The 19,945-nt window shown below is 45.3% G+C and overlaps 1 protein-coding gene across 1 annotated transcript in view; it reads right to left on the reverse strand.

Annotated features, from left to right (window-relative positions):
• Positions 1–2,694: 2,694 nt before the first annotated feature.
• Positions 2,695–19,945, reverse strand: part of LMTK3 (lemur tyrosine kinase 3) — a 30,262-nt gene continuing 13,011 nt past the window's right edge. The window contains exons 10-16 of the mRNA XM_063301859.1: positions 19,041–19,190; positions 14,261–16,354; positions 13,827–14,185; positions 12,370–12,740; positions 11,634–11,745; positions 4,747–5,007; positions 2,695–2,711 (exon numbers count right to left, since the gene is read on the reverse strand). Of these exons, the coding sequence (XP_063157929.1) occupies positions 2,695–2,711; positions 4,747–5,007; positions 11,634–11,745; positions 12,370–12,740; positions 13,827–14,185; positions 14,261–16,354; positions 19,041–19,190 (3,364 nt within the window). The remainder of the gene's footprint in view (positions 2,712–4,746; positions 5,008–11,633; positions 11,746–12,369; positions 12,741–13,826; positions 14,186–14,260; positions 16,355–19,040; positions 19,191–19,945) is intronic.

Genomic DNA, 19,945 nt, shown 5'->3' on the forward strand with positions numbered 1-19,945 from the left:
GAATAGGACATTGTAAGCTGGTGTGTAACCCTGCAACACCCTTCCTATTTTATGCCCACTGCTTCTAAAAATTCCAAAAGCAATTGAACATGGGTAGCTTCTCATTTAGGGAAGGAGAAATGCCTCTGAAAGGAAGCCTGCCTTGATGTGATCCCTTGATTGGCACTGCTACCGGATGTAATGGGGCTGCAATTCCCAGAATTTCCAGGCTGTGCTGGCTAAGAGATGCTGTTCTAACCCATCTGGAAAGCATTAAGTCAGGGAAAGCTGCCTTAAACCTCTCACAAAGGATATCAAGTCTGATGGAGGCATAGAGAGCTGCCACAAAACTTTTGAAGACTAGTAAACAGTAAACAGGACTTCAAAGACTTGCAGTTTGTTTAGTGTTGCCAGTGCTGGAAATCGCCATTTGGGAGATGGGTGTTGTAAACAATTTGCTCCCAGGCAGCCTATCTATTTAGTTGTCCTGGACCTCCTTAGCAAAATGTATAATTCATTGAACACCATACAGTATGGTAAAACGTCTTCAAGAAAGATACAACTGATGTAAAATACCAAGAGTCCAGGGCTGGAGACTTTGGGGACCAGACTAAAAGAACTTCTTGTCAACACATCAGCTTGCCAGAGGAACCAGCCACTGGTGGTTTTCCTGCTAAGCTTAGCGACTACGTAGAACTAGAGGACAGTACTGCAGCTATTATTTCAACACAGGCCAGATTGGACAACAGCAATCTGCTTACCCCTATAAATCAGTGTTTCTCAATCTCAGCAACTTTGAGCTGGGTGGACTTCAACTCCCGGAATTCTCCAGCCAGCATGCTGGCTGGGGAATTCTGGGAGTTGAAGTCCACCCAGCTTCAAGTTGCTGAGGTTGAGAAACACTGCTAATAAATCAAGCCACCGCCAGACTGCAGATAAATGTCTCTCCAACATCTTGGCTCCTGTTGCAAATTCCCCTGGGAAATTGCCAACTCCCCTTTCATCACCGTTTTCCCAGCTAATCATGGCTAAAGCTAAGGAGAGCAGTTATGAAAGCCCACATTTTTCTGCCACAAGCTAAACCAAAGGTGAACCTATTGCCTTAATTAGTTATTAAGGTTTAGAATCACTAAGGACTCATTCAGCTTGGGCAATCCTGGCTGCTTCTAACATAGGCTCATAACCAACCTGTAAGATGCCATTTGCAGGCTGAAGAATTGTCAAAACCACCTTCCCACCAAGAAGCACCCCAGATGTGTTAGGATTACAACCTCCATTATTCTTGGCCAACACAGGCATTACTTTTCCAACTGGTGCCTTCCAGATACATTGAACGCACACCTGGAAGATACCCAGTTAAATCAGCCAGTAGAATTGGGCGCTTAAGCCTAATCTCCCCATCCACTTCTTCCTTCATGAGCGTTAAGCACTCTTCACTGGTGCTTCTGATCTCCCATCTGGCTATAGTGTTCAGCAGATAAAGAGCAGAGGTCCTTCACCTCAAAATGCCCACAGAGTAGCTATCTCCAAGAATTTCTTGAGCTCCTTTTCCAGTCCAACCCATTTCCTCCTCATACTGTGGTTTTTGGCACAACCAATGACTTTGAAAGTCGTCATCATTTCAACTGTATCCCAGTAGGTCCCAGAAGCCTTTATTAACCTCTAATATAAACCAGTGGGGGACTGGGAAAGTCAGAACAGGCCAATCTCAATAAAAGCCAACCATCTCCAATGCGCAGCATGAATTAGGAATGGTTTTCCCACTCCAGCGCACTCACTGGCCTGCCAAGACAATATGGAGGGAGTTCCCATAATGAATCGATGGCTATCAATTATCTGGTCACTACAAATGAGTGATGTGACCAATTTACTGTTTTTCCTTATCACTTCAGGAATCAATGAATGGATGCTGGCTGATACACAAAATGGTACTGGTGAACAGTCCCCTGGGTTCAGACAAAGGACGCCCATCATCCCACCAAATCTCACCACCCAAGTTGTTGAGCCCCAAAGTCTCTGGTAACTTCACAGCCTTTGATTACTCCATCTTGCCCGTGTAATTCTGTCTGAGGTTTAACATAGTGGTCCTTTTTATGTATATAATGCTGGTTAAACGGAGACGGTCACCAGCCCTGTTCAGTTTCATTTGGCACAAAAGGACTTTTGAATTGGTAGCCATGTTCCATATTACAAGATTGCCGGTGATGAGATGCACAAGGGCTCATGAGCAGTTGCAGGCAACTTCCTGAAGATTGGTCCCTCCCACCCCACCCCCCACCCTCTCATTTTGGCACAGAGGGTCCTTATAAGGAACATATCAGAGAGCGGAAGGGAGGCTGGAAGGGGACGGGGGTAATACATTCAAAAGCCAGTGTGGAGCAGGGGCCTCTAGCCTTGCGGAGGTATCTTCCTCATCACATGGAGGCCTAATGGTTTGTTTGTACAAAAGGTTCTGCTTCCCTCCCCTCCCCAGGCAGGGATGTGTCAGTGAGCAGGAGGAGAGCAAAAGTCCACACAGGTCAGGTTCTAGTTAGCAATAATGGCCCCATGCTGTGCACGCAGATACACAGGTGCACACGCACACCCATCTGCCAGTCTATCCTCCGCAGGAAACGGATGTGTGGTAGCTTGGTATCAGCAGGTCAACTGGATGACTGGTGCTGTCCCTGAATGTTGAGATGACAGGTGGCAGGGCTGACCAATTTCTATCACTCCTCAGTTCTCAATCGCATCTGGAAAGTGGGGAAAAAGAGAAACTTCTTGTCACAGCACAGCTTGCACTACTTTTTTGATGATGATGATGATGATGATGATGATGATGATGATGATGATGATGATGATGGAGGAGGAGGAGGAGGAGGAGGAGGAGGAAGAGGAGGGGGACAACTCTTTCAGGCTGACAGTGCATTTGGCCTTTGAATGTTATCTTGGAGGTTGCATTCCAGAATGCAGCAGGCAAAGAATTCTAATTTCATTCCATTTACATCTAAGCACATGAGCTAATGAACATTATTACTCTCCAGACTTGTATTTAAATGTGTTCCCCTACAAATTCAACTTGATAATACTTTTTCAGAGCCTCAGGGGACTGCCTCTAAGGCTTTCGGGGACCAGGTGCAGCTCTGGCACATCTGGTTATGCTCTCCTGATCTGCAGCAATGATTTTAAAAGACTGCTAAATGGAACAATTCTTACTTGTTTTTTAGCCAAATGTACTTAATCCCAATTGGGTAAGGAACTGCTTTTTGCTTTTTTATCCTCCTGCCCCCCAGAGGAGAACATCTGGGTGAAATTCACCTGGGTGGATCAGGGCATTCCTGCACTTCCTCTAGTAACTAAATGACCAAGAAGCCTTTGGGAATGTCCTGTCTTTTATTGTGAATGCAGCTCTCCAAAACTCCACAATTCCTCAGACTTCCTCCATCTTAATTAAATACCAAAGGAAGACAGGTTTTTTTCAAGATCAGAGAGGGGAAGCTGATGGAAAAGTTTTCTCAGTCACAGACCTGGGGATTGATGCGGGGAACCTAGACTTCATCTTAGTTTTCCATAGGTATCCTTACTCTATTTCCCCAGTCAATCTTCTTTGTTTTAACCCCTCCTCTCCCAATTCATTCAGGAGAGAAAGGCAGAACAGCGGTCTGGTACCTTTTTTTATTGGTAGTGCTAGGGAATTGAAGATGCACACATACAGTACTCTTCCCAGACTGTCTATTCTGTGACAAAATACACAGGCCTATCATCTTTTTGGCTAGCTTTGCCAATTGCAATAATTTTATGGCCCCAGGAAACTCAAGTTATTCTTCTATGTATGAGTTACTCTAAAGCTCCATTACTCAATGGAAGATTCTTTTGATTGTATGGATGCTATCTGCTACCTCTGGGACAAAGTTTCATTAGCTTAGAGAAGTGTTTCTCAACCTTGGCAACTTTAAGACGTATGGACTTCAACTCCCAGAATTCCCCAGCCAGTATATGCTGGTTGAGGAATTCTGGGAGTTGAAATCTACACGTCTTAAAGTTGCCAAGATTGAGAAACCCTGGCTTAGAGCAACTTTCTTCAGTTGAGGCTCTTCTGAAGTCCTGGGCAACAGTGTCCATATTTCCCAATCATGGATATGCTGGCTGGGAATTATGGGTGTGAAAATTCAACATCATAAGATGAAATTTGGGGAGGTTCTTTTAGAGGTAAAGGGGCATTCCTCCACCACCTACTCCTGCCTATAGCTGGGTCTAGAACCAAAACTCCAGGCATCTACAAATCCCAAATGGTACAGGTAGTCCTCACTTAATGACCACAATTGGGGCTGGAATTTCGGTTGCTAAGTAAAGCGGTATTTAAGCAAATCCAACCCAATTTTATGACCTTATTTGCAGTGGGCATTAAGTGAATCACTGCGGGCATTAGCAAACCATGTGGTTGTTAATCGAATCACACAATTCCCCACTGATTTTGCTTGCCAGAAGCCAGCCAGGAAGGTAGAAAATTGTGATCACATGGCCACGTGACGCTGCAATGGTCATAAATGCGAACCAGTTGCCAAAAGCCCAAATTGTGATCATGTGACTGCAGGGACGCTGCGATGGTTGTAAGTGTGAGAACCGGTCATAAGTAGTTTTTTCCAGCACCGTTGTAAGTCCAAACTGTCACTAAACGAATGGTTGTTAAGCAAGGACTGCCTGTATTTTCCTTCCTTACTACCTCCCACAATAAACCTCCCCTATGTAGGATAATGGATAAGAACAGCACGCCTCTCTGCCCCTTACCAGCTGCAGGTCCCAATTCAGAATCACAGGATGGAGGCCAATGCGGCTCTAGGGCAGGAGAGACAGTGAAGCGAGAGAATCTCAGGGTGTCCACAAGGCTGGACTCAGCCCGCTTGGCAGATGGCAGCAAGGCAGGTGTCATGGGCACCGGCGAGGACAGGACTGGGTGTGGCTGGGCTGTGCTGGGGTCTGACACCATGGAGACGTAGGATGGGTTCTGAGCCATGAGAGGGAAATCATCATCCCACTCAAAACTGCCACCTGATTTGAGAAGGAAGAAGAGGGAAGGTAGGAAGGAGGCTAGATAGGAGCCAATCCAAGTGTAAAGAAGAAGATAAAAATATAATCAATAGCTCTGACATGAGGTCATGTGTAAGCCTTAATCTGGTTGGGTTCACACAACATGCTAAACTAGACTGAAATAGTACGTTGTATGATCAGGCCATTATATTCAACCGTTATCTGGTTTATTCGTTTGGGCAGAGCATGTTGCTTTTTATGAGCAAAGCGACTGTGTTTTGTTCAGCCAGGTTTAGGTTCCACATGTTGTGTGAACCCAGGCTTTGAAACACTGTTGAGTAGGAGACAGAACAAGAACTAGACAGCTGCAGAAATTTTTTTTTGTAGTGCTTAGATGCATCCGTAGGAAAAAAAATAGCAATGAATAGATTTTCCCTGTTATTATTCCCTAATTTCTCTGTTTTGCTCAACTCTGTCTCATGTTCCTCTGCTCTGCAGCTCCCATTTAAGAAGTTAATTTCAATAGGGGAGCATAATCACTTTTTCACTGCTTTCAGTTCTTCAGATCAATTAGCATTTTCACAGACATACATGCACTTCACAAATACCTGGATAATAAACTATGCTGTCACACACACACTGACAGAACATGTAATTTCATCAAGATGAAGTTCTTTCTCCAAATAAATTTTACTGGTGTACCCATGCTTTGTAAAACACCCCATTAAAAAAAAACCTTCCTATCATCTCCAGGTTCTGGCTTCTCCTTCTTTTGTTACAATAGGAAGACATTTGGGGACTTGAAGTGGAAAATCCTGGCAGCTCCTTCCCAGTTAGTTCATTGACACTGGAATGATTTGCTGTGCAGACTCTGCCAAAATGAATGGGGGTTCCAGATCCCCATATTTGACCTTATAGTCCAAAGGAGGTCACCTCAGGGTATCTAGGCTTCCTAAAGTACTTCTTAAATTAATCAGGATTAATGCCAAGCTGCCCCTAAAGACAACTTATCAGACAGTAAAGACAGATGCCAAAGTGTGTTCTGAATATTGGAAGCTCCATAAATCCTTTGCCTCTCTTTCCGTCATTGAACAAATCTCTGGGAAACACTCCTGGGTGCTGGGAAAGCCACTAGTAAGTCATGGAGAGCACCAGAATGGGGTCGACTCCATGTAAGGAATTTAACAATTTATGACACTGTTTGTCACAATTTGTGGCACAGGCTACCGGTGCATGTGACTTTCAAAAGACAGCAGACAAATTCAGGGATAGGATGATGAATGGCATTTAGCTATGAAGTCTAGAGAAGCTCAAGATCTCATAAGCGACTGTGTCAATGGATTATTATTGGCCCAATGCAAGCAGCTGGTCATCCCCCCTTGAATTCTCTATGGATGGTGGTCTGGAGGGAAGGAGGGAGAGAGAAAGGCAGATGGACAGACAGGTAGGACATCTCTTGTGGCCAGGCTGTTTTCAACTTAGATTTAGGATTGCAGTAATTATAACTGAGCTTAGATTACATGCTTAAATTAATTACCAGGCTAGCACAATGCACTGAATATATACTAACCAGAAGGGCTGCCTAGCTTAGTTTAGCAAATCCTCAAGAAACAGCAATAACAGTAATAACAACAGAAGATTAAAATGAGCTGAGGTCCGTGTGTTATGCACATGCAGCTACTACATCCTGAAGCATGTTATGTGAACTCAGTTGATCTGTTTTTGAGGACTAGCAGTCTGATTAGGATGCTCAGCATCCAGAAGTTAATAGATTGTGAAAGATTCCAGAAGGCTTCAGAGGATTCTATGGCAGGCGTTCAGGCTGAAGTCTTAGTCATTCTATGGATTAAACAAATGGCCCTGAGCAAGTGCAGGAGTGGTCAGGCGTTGTTATGGAAGCCTGTAAGACTGTTGTGGCCATGAGAGTCTTTGCTCAACACTGGCTCGTATATCACTTGCACCTTTTCCTGCCAGATCTGCTCATTATCACTCACATCTACTTACATTTAGCGTGGACCACTTTACTGTGTTTTATACAGGTAGTCCTCATTTAATGACAATAGGGACCGCTAAATAGGTTAAACGTTACAGTCATTAAGTGAGTCACTGTATGACCAGACCTGATTTTACAGCCATTTTTACAACAGTCGTTGAGCGAATCGCAGGGTGTTAAGTGAATTCAACTTCCCCAATGGACATTTTTGGCCAGACTGGCAAAAAAGATCACAAATTGTGATAATGTGACTGCTGGACACTGCAACTGATCATAAATGCAAGCTGGCTGCCAAGTGCCCAAATTGCAATCACATGACTGCGGAGGTGGTGCAATGTTTTGCGATGGTTGTGTGAGTACAGGTCATAAAGTGCTTTTTCCGAGGCTGTCGTAACTTCGGCCCATCATTAAACAAATAGTCATTAAGCAAGGACTACCTGTATGGGACTGCTTTTGAAATACGTTTGGAAATTCCAGCAGGTGTAACATCATCATCCAGAGTGGTCCAGTACATATTAGACTTATGCTGATCTCCAGTTTGTTTTCAGATAAAGTATTAGTTGTTGCCTGTATGTCCCTAACTCAAGGCACAAATGACCAGGTTCCAATTATCCTACTTCGGACACATTATGCAAAGACCCAGCTCTCTGGAGAAGGCTGTAATGCTGGGAAAGGCGGAAGGAATGAGATGAGGAGGACAACCAGCAGCAAGGTGGATGGACTTAGTTACAGTGGTGATGGGTGCACCATTGGAAGACCTGAAAGACCAGGCTAGGGACAGATCGTCATGGAGAAAATCTATATGATCACTAAGAGTCAATCCCGACTTGATATCAATCAGTCAATCAATCCATCAGTCAATCATATGTCCCTAAACATCAGGGACTAGATTGACAGAAGAACTACTTCTTCCCATGCTAACCAGCTAAAACTCTGTGCTCAATTTCAGAGTCTTCCCTTCTTTATGTAATACCAAGTTTTGGTGATATGCTTGACAACAACAGAAGAACGAACCTTCTAGGTACCACCCCCAGGCAGTGAAATGTCTTCTCAAAAGAAGCTTGGCCAGCCACCTCTCTTTTTTTGGAAAGCAGAGTGTTATATATAATCTGTAACTTTAATTTATCTAACTTTCAGCTCTTGTGACACTATTTTTCCAATAGAGACTGTTATTTTACATTCTTCTTGGCTGCTGTTTTAGTGATCTATTGTCCTTTTAATTGTTGTTTTTATTTCATTTTTTAGATTATTGTATCTTGAGACCTATAGGGGAGATTACACTTCCTAAAATAGGAAGGAATTTTATAAATTGGGTGTACATCCATCATCAGGCCCTTGCCACAGCACAAAGCAGAATTGGTTTTTTAATAACAAGGAGGAATCTGTGCCACCATCTGCCTTATCATGACAATTTTAGATTCTGAGCTTCCATGGAGGCAATAAAAATTATATTCTAAAAATAAACTATGTGGAGATTTTTTTTTAAAAAACAACCAGCCAATGTCAGCATAATTATTATGCAATGTCTCCTAAATTTCTGATAACTGAAGCACATTTTTATTTTAAGAAGATAGAAAGCTTGCTTTATTTACCCTCACACATGAAATGGGTTTAGACTGAGGAATGTAAAAGTATAATGTCTGTCTTCAGAGAGGTCCCCTCACCATGTTTTCTGCATGAGCCTTCATAGAAGAAGACAAACCAAGGCAGAAATAAAAGGGAAGGCTCATCTGAGGGTTGGCAATTCTACTCTGTCTTTGTATTGAAGACGACCAAGCATTCCCAACCAACATACCCAGGAAAGATACAGAGAAACGTTACCCATCCATCCCAGCAAAAATTGGGAGGAAAACATTATCTGTATGAATGCACTTAAATTCAGGAATGGACAAAGTCTTGGTGGCTGGACTTAACATTTTATAAGGGTTCTGAGCCACTCTAGATGTGATACAGGGGCCACACCAGGAGTTTCTGCATGTTCTCCTGGTTTTTCTTATTTTAAAAAAAATCTGTTAAGTATATTGGAGGGTTTACACTAGAGTTTCATACATATTTCCTCCCACAGACGTTGAGGAACTCTGCCCCAGTTTTCAGCAACTGCAGGCAGGGGAGACCTTCTGCAAAAAAGGAGCTTAAGGCCCCACAGGTTGTCCAGCCCTGCTTTAAACTGTGTTGAAATCACAGTTTATTTCTGATATTCTATAAAAATATTAATTAAAATACTGCTGGTGTGTCAAAAATACATCAGTATAATTATGAACAGATCTTAGTGTATCTGTCTCCTCAGTTCCTACTACCTAACAGTAGCAAAACGAAGTGCCTCAACAAGCTGATTATGAGAACCACTGTCTGACAGAGATGGCTGTCCAACCTCCATTTGATCACATCCAGCAAAGAGGAGACCATAATCTCTCTGGATCATTGGTTCCATGGTTGGTTGTTCACCAACTCTTATGGTTGGTGAAGGTGAAAGGTCCCCTGTGCAAGCACCGAGTCATGTCTGACCCTTTGGGGGGACACCGCTTTCGCGACGTTTTCTTGGCAGACTAAAGCAGGGTGGTTTGCCATTGCCTTCCCCAGTCGTCACCTTCCCCAGCAAGCTGGGTGCTCATTTTACCGACCTTGGAAGGATGGAAGGCTGAGTCGAGCTGAGCCAGCTACCCGAGAGAGAATCCAGCTTCCGCTGGGATTGAGCTCAGGTCATGGGGAGAGTTTCAGTTGCAATACTGCCGCCCACCACTCTGCGCCACACGAGGCTCTTATGGTTAGGAAGGGATTTTTTCCTCCAACACTCATCCAGTCTCTACCTTTCCATAACTTAAATCCATTATTCCCAATTCTGCACTCTGAAATTATAGAGATTAGTTCTTCCTCTTCTCCTGTGTGTGATATGCTTTCAGACACTGGACCCATGTTCTCTTACTTTATCACCACCGCTTCTCGGCCTTTTGGCTAAGATCAAGTGTACTACTTTATCACCACCACCACCGCAACTATCTGCCTTCTGTCTTCTTTTCTCAGAGCTAAAAGCTTCCAGTTTCATCAGTCTCTTTTCAGAGAACATAGTTTCTTGTCCTTCAGTCTTCCTCACTGCCCTTCTATGAAACCATTTTCTCAAAGTGTGGTGCCCAGAACTGAATACAACAATTGAGATAGGATCTGACCAGAAGGAAATAGTGGGAACTATGTCTTGCCTGGCCATCATTTTATACCTGGAAATCTTGTCCCACTTTCAAGCATAAATTCACCAATGCCATTTTTCCACCTCAGATAAAACATCAAAATGATTTGCAACATTAAAACACACAGAGAGAGATGGTGGCACTATATCAGTGAACAAAGCTGTATACCCAGAGATGAAGATGGGAGGTGTAGTAACAGCAGTTATTCTAGATTCTGCATACCCAAATCAACAACTTCAGAGTTTTGCTAACCACAGGTAAGCCAGTGGCAAGGAGAGTCTCAAACTAGGATTCTCTGTCATCAGGGCCCTGCACTTTTTTCCCTACATGCACAGAAGTCTGAGTATATGTTTTCAGGCTGCACTGCCACCCTGGCACTGTACAGATGAAATGGCTTGGAATCCAGAGAGTGGTATTTCCACCATATTGGAAGTTGCCAAGTTGAGAAAGGTTCCCTGAAAGCATCATCTTAGTTATGTTACAAGCTTTCTGAAATCCCCAGACAGTAATCACTAAGAGACACTGTTCATACATAAGTTTAAAAGTGGGCAAGCTGCAGCCCCCATCCCCAGTATTCCTTCTGTGGGCACTCACGACCCCCAGTTTGCACTGCCAACATTCAGCAGCGAAAGGCACAAATTTCAGCAATGGCATTTCAGATTGTTTGGTTAGGCATCTGAGTCATTTAAAAATGGGGACGGGAGCAGTGTGTTCCCCAGAAGCCACCCATTCTTGTTCTCACAATAACCCATCTCCAGAACAAACGAACAAACAAAAAACAGTCTTGCCCTTTCAGTAAAACCATAGCATCACTGAACGGTCTCCTCCATCCTTCTAGAATGCACCTCATACATTGTCTACTCCTGTCCTAAAATTTTTAATCATTTGAGTTTGCTCTTCTGTTGAAGCAAATGGTCATCAGTGTGAAGACTTTACTAACATTCTTGCTCACTAGTTTTGACTGATACTCAAGAACATGATCCTGCTAGACTAACTTTGCATCTGCTTCTAGCTGCCTGGATGCAACACAGATTGTGGTGGGAGATGGATGGATGGATGGATGGATGGACGGATGGTTTTCTGCCTTAGTCTTCATTCCCATCTGCATTTGTCTAGTTCCGAACTTCCTTTGCCTCTTCTTGAAATGGGCCTCATGCCAAGCTGAGTCTTTGCAGCTGTCTCTGGTCCCTTTGGCCAGTCTTCCTTCAAAATCAACTTAACCTCTTTTGGATTGTATCCAGTCTTCACCTGTCTACTCTTCCTACACCTGACAATTAGTTTGATCCCAAGCCTGATCCTTCCTGAAGCCTGAGCTATTACTCCAACTTATGTCACACACCACTTGCATATCAAAAGCACCTGGATAGTTCAGCCTGCTTCCTCTCTGGCTCTGTAGCTGGATTGGCCCACTCCCCACTTGACATTTAAGGGCACTAGAGATAGAGATATTTCTGATTTGCCCCAGTACTCACTGAAGCCATCAGCTGGTGGGAAAGCATCAAGTCCTGGTTCTGCTGCTGAGCCAGGAGAAGGGGCATCACCATCAGGAGCTCCCTGTGAACTCAGTTCATTGGTTGGTGTCTCCTACATATAAACAAGGACAGGCATTAAAGTCCCTTTGAATTATCCACCTAAAGTCCCTCTGGACTGAGGCACAGTTCAATTAAATAAAGAAAAAAGAAAAATTATCAGAATGCAAAGGTTCAGCAATTGACTGTTTAAATTGTGGGATGGGAGGTGAGATAAGACTAGCAAGATGTGAACAGGAGGAAACACTGGGGTTGTCAGGGTCTCTCTCTCTCTACAAGGGAGAAAAGAGCCTTCGTATTGCATGTCATCATTATACAAGTATGTATGTATCCTTTCAGCTATTGAAATATATCAAAGACGTCCAACTGCTGGGGGAAAAAGCTATCATCCACAGAACATTGGCAAACAGTTTCTGTAAGGAGGCATGAAAGGTCAGCATGACTGGGATTAAGCCAGACCCAAGAGGAGGTACGTGTTGTGTACATTGGCAGAGAACCCAAAGTGTGGACAATTGGGTGGGAAGAAATAATCCAGGAGATGGAGGAGGTAAGAGAGAGATGAGACCCAGGAAGACAGTGTGGGCAGCTGCTTGGAAAAGGGACTTCAACAAGCCTCTCCTGATGCTACCGTGAACCAACTTTCATACCCTCCACCCTCCTCCTCCTCCTCACGGCTCACCTGATCAAAGAGGTAGACAGTGACATCATCAAAGAAGGAGACCATCTTCCGCTTGCGGTCAAACTCAGCCGCTGCCTCCTCAGCTGAGCGGGGTGACTTGAGGAGGCCACGCAGGTTGCGGGCATCATCACTTTCACTCACCACAATGGGGACACCCCTCCCTCCGCTTCCAGCCAAGCCTCCTTCCTCATCTTCTTCAGCATCCTCTTCCTCTTCCTCTTCTGCTCCTAGGGAAGCCTCTCTACCTCCCAGAGCTGGGCCCTCCCCCAAAGCTGTTCCTTCCCAAAATGGTCCCTTCCTTGCTCCGCTAGGCGGTGGGAACGTCTGCAAAGCCAGTGGTGGCAGAGACAGAGACAAACGGGATAGCTTGGCTGGAGGCAAAGATCGGGAGTCAAAGGTGAAGATTTCCAGGAGAAGGGAGAGTGATGGAAGAGCCAACGGTCAGAGGTCAAGAAGGACAAATAATATGGAAGCAAGCCAAGGATGAAAGGGTTGGGATGAAAGAGAGAGAGAGAGAGAATGTGTTATTTCACTAAAACTACATCCCTTGTATTTTTGCTCAAATATAATCTGATATGGGTCTGCCACATAGATCAGTCCAAGATGAACGAATAGCTTACTCTAGTTTGATTACAAAACTGACCTTGGCCTGCAGAAGACTAGTATCCATGGAAAAGCTCACAGCAGAAGAACAGATCTGCAATCGTTCCTGCAACTAATTACTTTTTTCCCCTAACACTAGGGGAACTATGTTGATCGTGGTTAGATTAACAAACCAACGAAAAGAATCCAGGCCCAGAATTGGTCATTTTTACTGTTTGTGACACTGCCTATAAATCCGCCATCTCCAAAATTAGAGGGTTTTTTTTTCATTGCAAAAAGCATATTTTTATTAGTAGAACAGCCCCCCACCCCACCCAAAAAAGGTTTTTGCCAAGATTTTGGGCCATGTTCATGTAGTCTATGGGGGGCGGGGGGAAGCTTTATAACAAAAAAGAAGTCAAATTCGAAACAGGCCCACTGGATCAAATGATCTCATCTGGTGTCCCTGGGAAATCCATAAGTTGGGGAAAGGCTTTATTAACCCTTTCCTTCCTCCATTTAGGACTTTATTTTGAAGCCAAGGAGAGGACCTCATGGGACATTGGACCTGCTCCAGAGAACCACTTCCAGGGACATCCACAGGGAGCGGTAAAATCATTCATAATGGCAGCTGAAAATTAACTGAACTACATATTGAAAAGGGTTGGGGTTTCAATAATGTGGTTTCAGCCACCATTTTGAATTCCTCACACATACACACACCCTACAAGCTTGGCCACTGCCTCTTTCCCATTAAAGCAGTGTTTCTCAGCTTCTGTAACTTTAAGCTGTGTGGACATTTTTCCATTCTGTTTGCTACGTGGACAACCTGCCTTCCTGTTACTGCCACCCCCAACTGTAGACCAGGACTTTACCTTTGATATCTTCACTGGTTTGGTTCACAGGGACCCCAGGCTCCTGCTCCTTTTTGAGCTGGTCAGTTGCTACATAAGTGTCTTCCTGAGCATCTTGTGATTGTTCCACATTGGCCATGGGTTCACTTTGGATCTCAATATGGATAGATTTTTCTCCCTCTTTCCTTTCTTCTTCCTTCCATTCAAGCTGCTTCTCTCCAGATTCTCTACTTACTTCCTTCTTTTGCTGCTGCTGCTGTTTTTCCTCCTCCTCCTCCTCTTCTTCTGCTTTATCTGCCACACTTTCTGACCATTGGGAATGCACCATTTCCTCAAAGTGGCTTTTTTCCTCCTTCTCTTCTTCCTTTTCTTTTTCTTCTCTTCTTCTTCCTTCCTCTTCTTCTCCTCCTCCTCCTCCTCCTCCTTCTTTTTCCTTCTCTTCCTCCTCAGTCTGCTGTGCCTCCTCTGGCTCCAGGTTCCACAGCTTGAGAACAGTCTGGTCTTTCAAGGGGGCAATTGGCGAAAAGCCCAATTTTGGTACCCTCTGGCTGCAAAGTAGATTCCGTGTGACATTCTCTTGCAATGTGACCAGCAGCTGTTCTTTGCACACCTGAACCACAAAGCCTCCATCTACAATTGTCTTCTCTGAAGGCTTTTCCTCCTCAGTTCTGGTTACAGCGGGTGCCTCAGAGGATTCTGCCTCCCCATCGGAGAAGTAGGCAGAATCACGGTGAGGGGTTGTGAGCCCCAAGCTCCTCCCTACCTCTTCTTCAAGTTCAGTCCCTTCTTCACTCACCGAGAGTGTAAGGTCACTGGTGGACTGAGAGATGGGTGTTGCTGGGAGTTTGCCAGTATCATCTTCTGCTTCTATTTCTTCCTCTTCTCCAGAAGGTGATAGAGGTGATTCCTCTTTAAATATGAACTCAGGTGAAAAGGTGCTCTCTGTTTCATAACCACTGTCCCCAAATTTTTGTCCTGGAGAGGAGTAGTGGGAGGCTGGGCTGCAGACATCTGAGGAACTCGTATTAGAGGGAATGTCCAAGGAATCCACAGAGTCTAGCGTTCCCCTTTGTCGATCGGCGGCTGCTGGGGAGAGGCTCAGGGCCGCAGGGCCAGCTGAAAAGCCATCAATAGCTTCCGGGAGAATTGCAATCGTCTCCTCATCGTTACTCTCAGCCAGAGTGGACAGTGGTGGTATCTCTACTGGGACAATGACGTTGCAGCACCCAGATGACATAGTTGGAAAGGGCGATCCGGGTGGACGGATGTTTCCCCCACCTCTCTGCTTTGGGTAATCTTGAAGTTCGTAGGTCTTCACCGCTGTGCCCATGAGTGGGTCATAAAATTCACTGTGCTCCCCAGCACCTCCATCACAGTCTCTAGGGGGTACTACAGAACAGTCAGATAGGGAGCCCCGCTCCACTTTGAGCGAGGAGTCATCCTCAGTGCCATAGCTATCCCGGTGAGGACGCCTCAGAGGTGGGCCGTGGTTGCTCCAACTGCTTACCACATCCCCTCGAGGAATGGCACATGTGCAACGCACCCGAGTGCACAGTGGACATGGCAGAAGGTTGCGCCGGCCTCCTCCAATGCTGCTCCCACCATCATCAGTGCTACTGCCGGAACTGTGATCTTCCATCAGCGAAGGTTCCTGCTCCCATGAGGGTGACCCCTGGAACTCTGAGGGATCCCCAGCAAGAGTCTCCCCTGCCCCTCGTTCTTCCATCATCTCAGCATCCCAGCTACGCTGCTGATCCTCCAACTCACGATACACAGTGAGGAGTGATTCTGCAAGGAAGGCCTCACCCTCTGTGGCTGGTGTCTCTGTCAGCGACGTCTCCTGGATCTCACCATCTACACGGAAAGGATTGCTTTCACCGCTGCCCCCCGTCAAGAAGGGGTTAGTATTAGGCTGCTCTGGTGGCCGGAGGGGGGCACTGTGGCAATCCCAATCTGAGGGAAAGAGGGGCTGTGGTGCTGAGCCGGGGCTGGGGGCACAGACCGGCCCCTCGCCACTACCGTGGTCCTCCAGGCGAATGTAATATTCACTGCTGACGGAAGGGCTGCGGGCGCTGATTACGGGCACAACACTGGGCGTCTCCAGGCTGTGCCCACGGTGCCCTGCCTGTTCATAGAAAGGGTTGCTGCCAGGCACAGCTAGCCCACCATTGCTGGAGGGGTATTCAGGTGGTGCTGAGGCAGGGCCCTTCCATCGCCCCAGCCGGGCCTTCTCCCACATATACTCAAAGTTCAGCCCTCCACTGCTTTCAGTCACAGTCAGGATGTCATCCATGTCCCCACCATGGAATCCATCCAGGAGTGGGTAGGCTGAGATCTCTTCTGATGGGCAGCGATGGCGTGCTGAAGAAGAGGAGGCTGGCGGTGGGGAAGAGGAGCGCATGGGTTTCAGGGCACTCCAGCGCCACTCAAAACTCTCCTCTGCCTGAGCATTGGAGCGCTCATTCAACAGGTAGCTCACCTGCAAATGCAGCTCTTCCATGGTTGGGCGATGGAAAGCTGGGAGCCAGCATGATTGCATCACCTCATACCTGCAGCGGGGCAGGGTTGGGGGGAGGATAGAGGAACAGTCGGAAAAACAGGCAGAAATAGGAGGAAAAAAACACAGTTGTGGGGAGATAGCCTGAAAGGACAGCTAAGGGTGGGCAGTGGGGATTGGGAACATTTAAAACAAAACCAAAAAGTGTTGCAAAAGGACAGTTGGAAAAGAGGAAGAGTTAGAAACACTACAGACTAGCCAAAGGAAAAGCAAAGGTAGAAACAGGTATGCCAAGTAGAAAGCGCTTGAATACTACGAGAGGAGGTATGGAAGAACAGTCAACCAGTAAAAAGTCAAGCAGAGCAGACCAAAACACCATTCTGAAGCCACGGCACAGACATGCAGGAGTTCAAGAGGACGTGAAAAATCAGTCACAAGAATGGAAGGAGGGTGGCTGTGACATCAGGAGAACAAAATGGATGAGGAGTAGATCAGTTGGAAATGCAGATCTTGGAGAATTGGTATAATATAGGAGAGCTACCTTATATGGCATTAAACTATTGGCCCATCTAATCTTATTAAGAGAAGCATGCCCCAGCCTAAATAAACAGAGAGTAGACAGCCATCTGTTGGGGATGCTGAAGTCAATAGCATCCATGGGGGCGGGGGGGCAGTGAGGGGGGGAAGGAAGGACAAAGTGATGCAAGCATCACTGCAGCATCCCAACACATTCGACATGTGATGTCACATGCCAACCCCAAAGGAGCTTTCACCTGCAGACACCACTGGCTGTTGTAGTGGATTCCTACACCAAGCAGGCGGTTGGACTAGATCTCCAAGTTCCCTTTCCCCCTTAACACTCAAGGATTCTAGAATTCAAACTGGCATCTTACAGATGTGTTGGATATGATGTCCATCTTCCTAAGCCACAAGAAGATGGATATTGTAATTCAACACATCTAGGTGCTGCACAGGAGTTGCATTCACACAATGCATTTCTGGTCAACTGAATCAATCCATTTTTCTGGATTGACAAAATGCATTGAATCATAAACTAGCTGGGCTGCGTTCATATAACATGTAAGCCCTTAAAGAGCAGAAACCTAGACAAGGCTAACTGTAATTAAGCTTAGCAGGTTGCACAAACATTGCTGTTCTGTCTTTTATTGACCTGGTTAAGCATGTTGTGAAGCATGACAGAATCTCTTCAGGGTTTCTGACAGAAGTCCTCCCTACAGATGGCAGGGCCTGAACGTCTGCATGGAAAGCAAATGCTCAATCACTCATCCAGAGGGATTCCTTTTGAGGTAGCAGCATCAGTGGTGTCTACAGCAAAGTCTGAGGACACCATATGACAACTTGCGCACTCTGACATCACCAGGCAAATGCTGCCCTTACATGCTTGCCTCCCAAAACTTGATGCCAGAAAATAAAGCGGTGGCATATCCATAATGATGTCACCATGCACAGATTCTCTGTCCCCTTTTGCCCATTTGTGGCAGAGAAAGCAGTAAGCACACTGCATATTCCACAGCAATCTTCCTTGTCCAATATATAATCGCATAGACCACATTGGTTCCCCTGTCCTGTTGCATTTCATCCTTAAAAAATGTTTAATTTTAAATTGAAGGACATGGCTTAAAAGGCTTTTTCACTAAATCTTGGGAGCATGCAGGGCTGCTATGACTATCCCTCTGGATTAATAAAGATTTTTAATAGTGTTTTTGGAATGTTTGACTCCCGGTGCATAAGGTGATTTTACAGTGTATGATCATGGCTTTAATTTGTTGTTATTATGTATTCATTTTAATCCACATTTCAAATTTGGGGAGTAGATATGGTTGACTAGATATGTTGACCCAGATATGGTTGACTAGAGCAGCCTATAAGCCCTGTAAATAAATTACTTAAGTACCAGATTTCTGGTTACGGGGTCCTCAGTAAGGCACTGTATTTCAGCACATTATCCATATCAAGATAGGTCTCTGTGTCACAAATAAAGATTGATCTGCTTTTGTGTAAAAATAATATTTGGCACAGAAAGAACACCTATTTAAAAAACCTCATTGTTTTTATACTGTTTCACTGCATTCTTCCTTTCCTGATTTTTTGGCAAGTTTGCATCATATGTTGTTGTTGTTGTTAATAATAGTAATACTGCTCCTAGAAAAATATTTAAAACATCTGAAAGGAAATCCTCAGCCCAGATTAGCAGCTTGGACAATTGCTGACAGAAATAGAAAGCCGTAGACAATCAATTAGCTGATGTGAGCTAGGAAGAACAGGGAAAGAAAAAAATGGAAAGGGAGGTCACAGTTGAAGAAAGCCCTGCCAGATCGACAGTGCAGAGAGAGAAATGGGTGGACAGAGGAACAGTCAGAGGAATACAGAGAGGGGAGAATGGAAGAACATTAGGAGAAATAAGAATGCTGAGACAAGCATCATAAAGTTCAGGGACAACTTCCCAGGCCATCAACTATCCATGAAACCACAGCAGATGTCTGTCAAGGAAGGAGAGGACCGTGGCATCTGCAGGGGGAGGATGGGGGGCAAAGGAAGCCATGGGTGCCAGGGTGTCATTATGCAAATCATGCAAATCATGCATACGCACATCATTTGCACAATGATGTAATGGCACTTGTGATATCATTGTGGCTTCTACTGGACATCTCTGGAGGGGGCCTGGGCTGATGGCATCCCAGCTGGTAGGTGATGGATTTGTTGGAGGAAGGACTCACCAATAGTCTGAGTAAGGAAGCTTAAGGCGAGGTTTGGCCAGTTTCATCTGCTGCTCCTTGACGACAAAGGTCAGTACCTCCTCATCAGAAAGATGCCGGTAAGGCTGGGAGCCGAATTCAAACAGTTCCCAGATGGTCACCCCCATTGACCTGAGAAGAACAGAGGGAGATCAAGACAGAGGGGAAAAGTCCTGGCCCTTGAGGTCCAGGTCCAGTGGTTACATCTTCTGTCCCACCCCCACTCCAGCTTAATTTGTCTATTTTTTCTTTCTTCCGGGTTGTCCGCAGAGGGTGGTCAAAAAGTCAAAATAGTGGCTGCAAAGGCATGATTGAAGCTCCATCATGACCTCCATCTTGATTTTTTTTACTATACCCTATAGACACCCTGGCTCATTTCAGCCTGTGAAACAAAAACTCAGCCCAGATTAAAGAGGAATATTTACCATGTATATTTTGGAATATTTTGCTCACCACTGAGCAACTCCAGACTAGCCCTCCTCTCCCAGACACATACACATCACTTGCATTCCAACATCAAACCAAGCCATGGTCTGTTGAACCCAGGGGTCCCCAAACTCTTCAGCTCATTGACCCCTTCATGGCGTTTCAGATTGTTCATTGATCCCCAAACATTCATTATATGAAAACAATTTAATAAATACTACTTTAACCATAGTACTATGAATAATGAGAGCCAGTTTAGGATAGTGGTTAAGACATCAGGCTAGAAACCAAGAGATCCTGAGTTCTAATTCCACCTTAGGCACAAAGCCAGCTGGGTGACCTTGGGCCAGTCAGTCTCTCTCAGCCCTAGGAAAGATCCAATGGCAAACCACTTCCGAAAATCTTGCCAAGAAAACTGCAGGGACTTGTCCAGGCAGTCACCAGGAGTCAGCACTGACTTA

Source organism: Candoia aspera, chromosome 4, assembly GCF_035149785.1.
Source record: "Candoia aspera isolate rCanAsp1 chromosome 4, rCanAsp1.hap2, whole genome shotgun sequence".
Taxonomy (NCBI): domain Eukaryota; kingdom Metazoa; phylum Chordata; class Lepidosauria; order Squamata; family Boidae; genus Candoia; species Candoia aspera.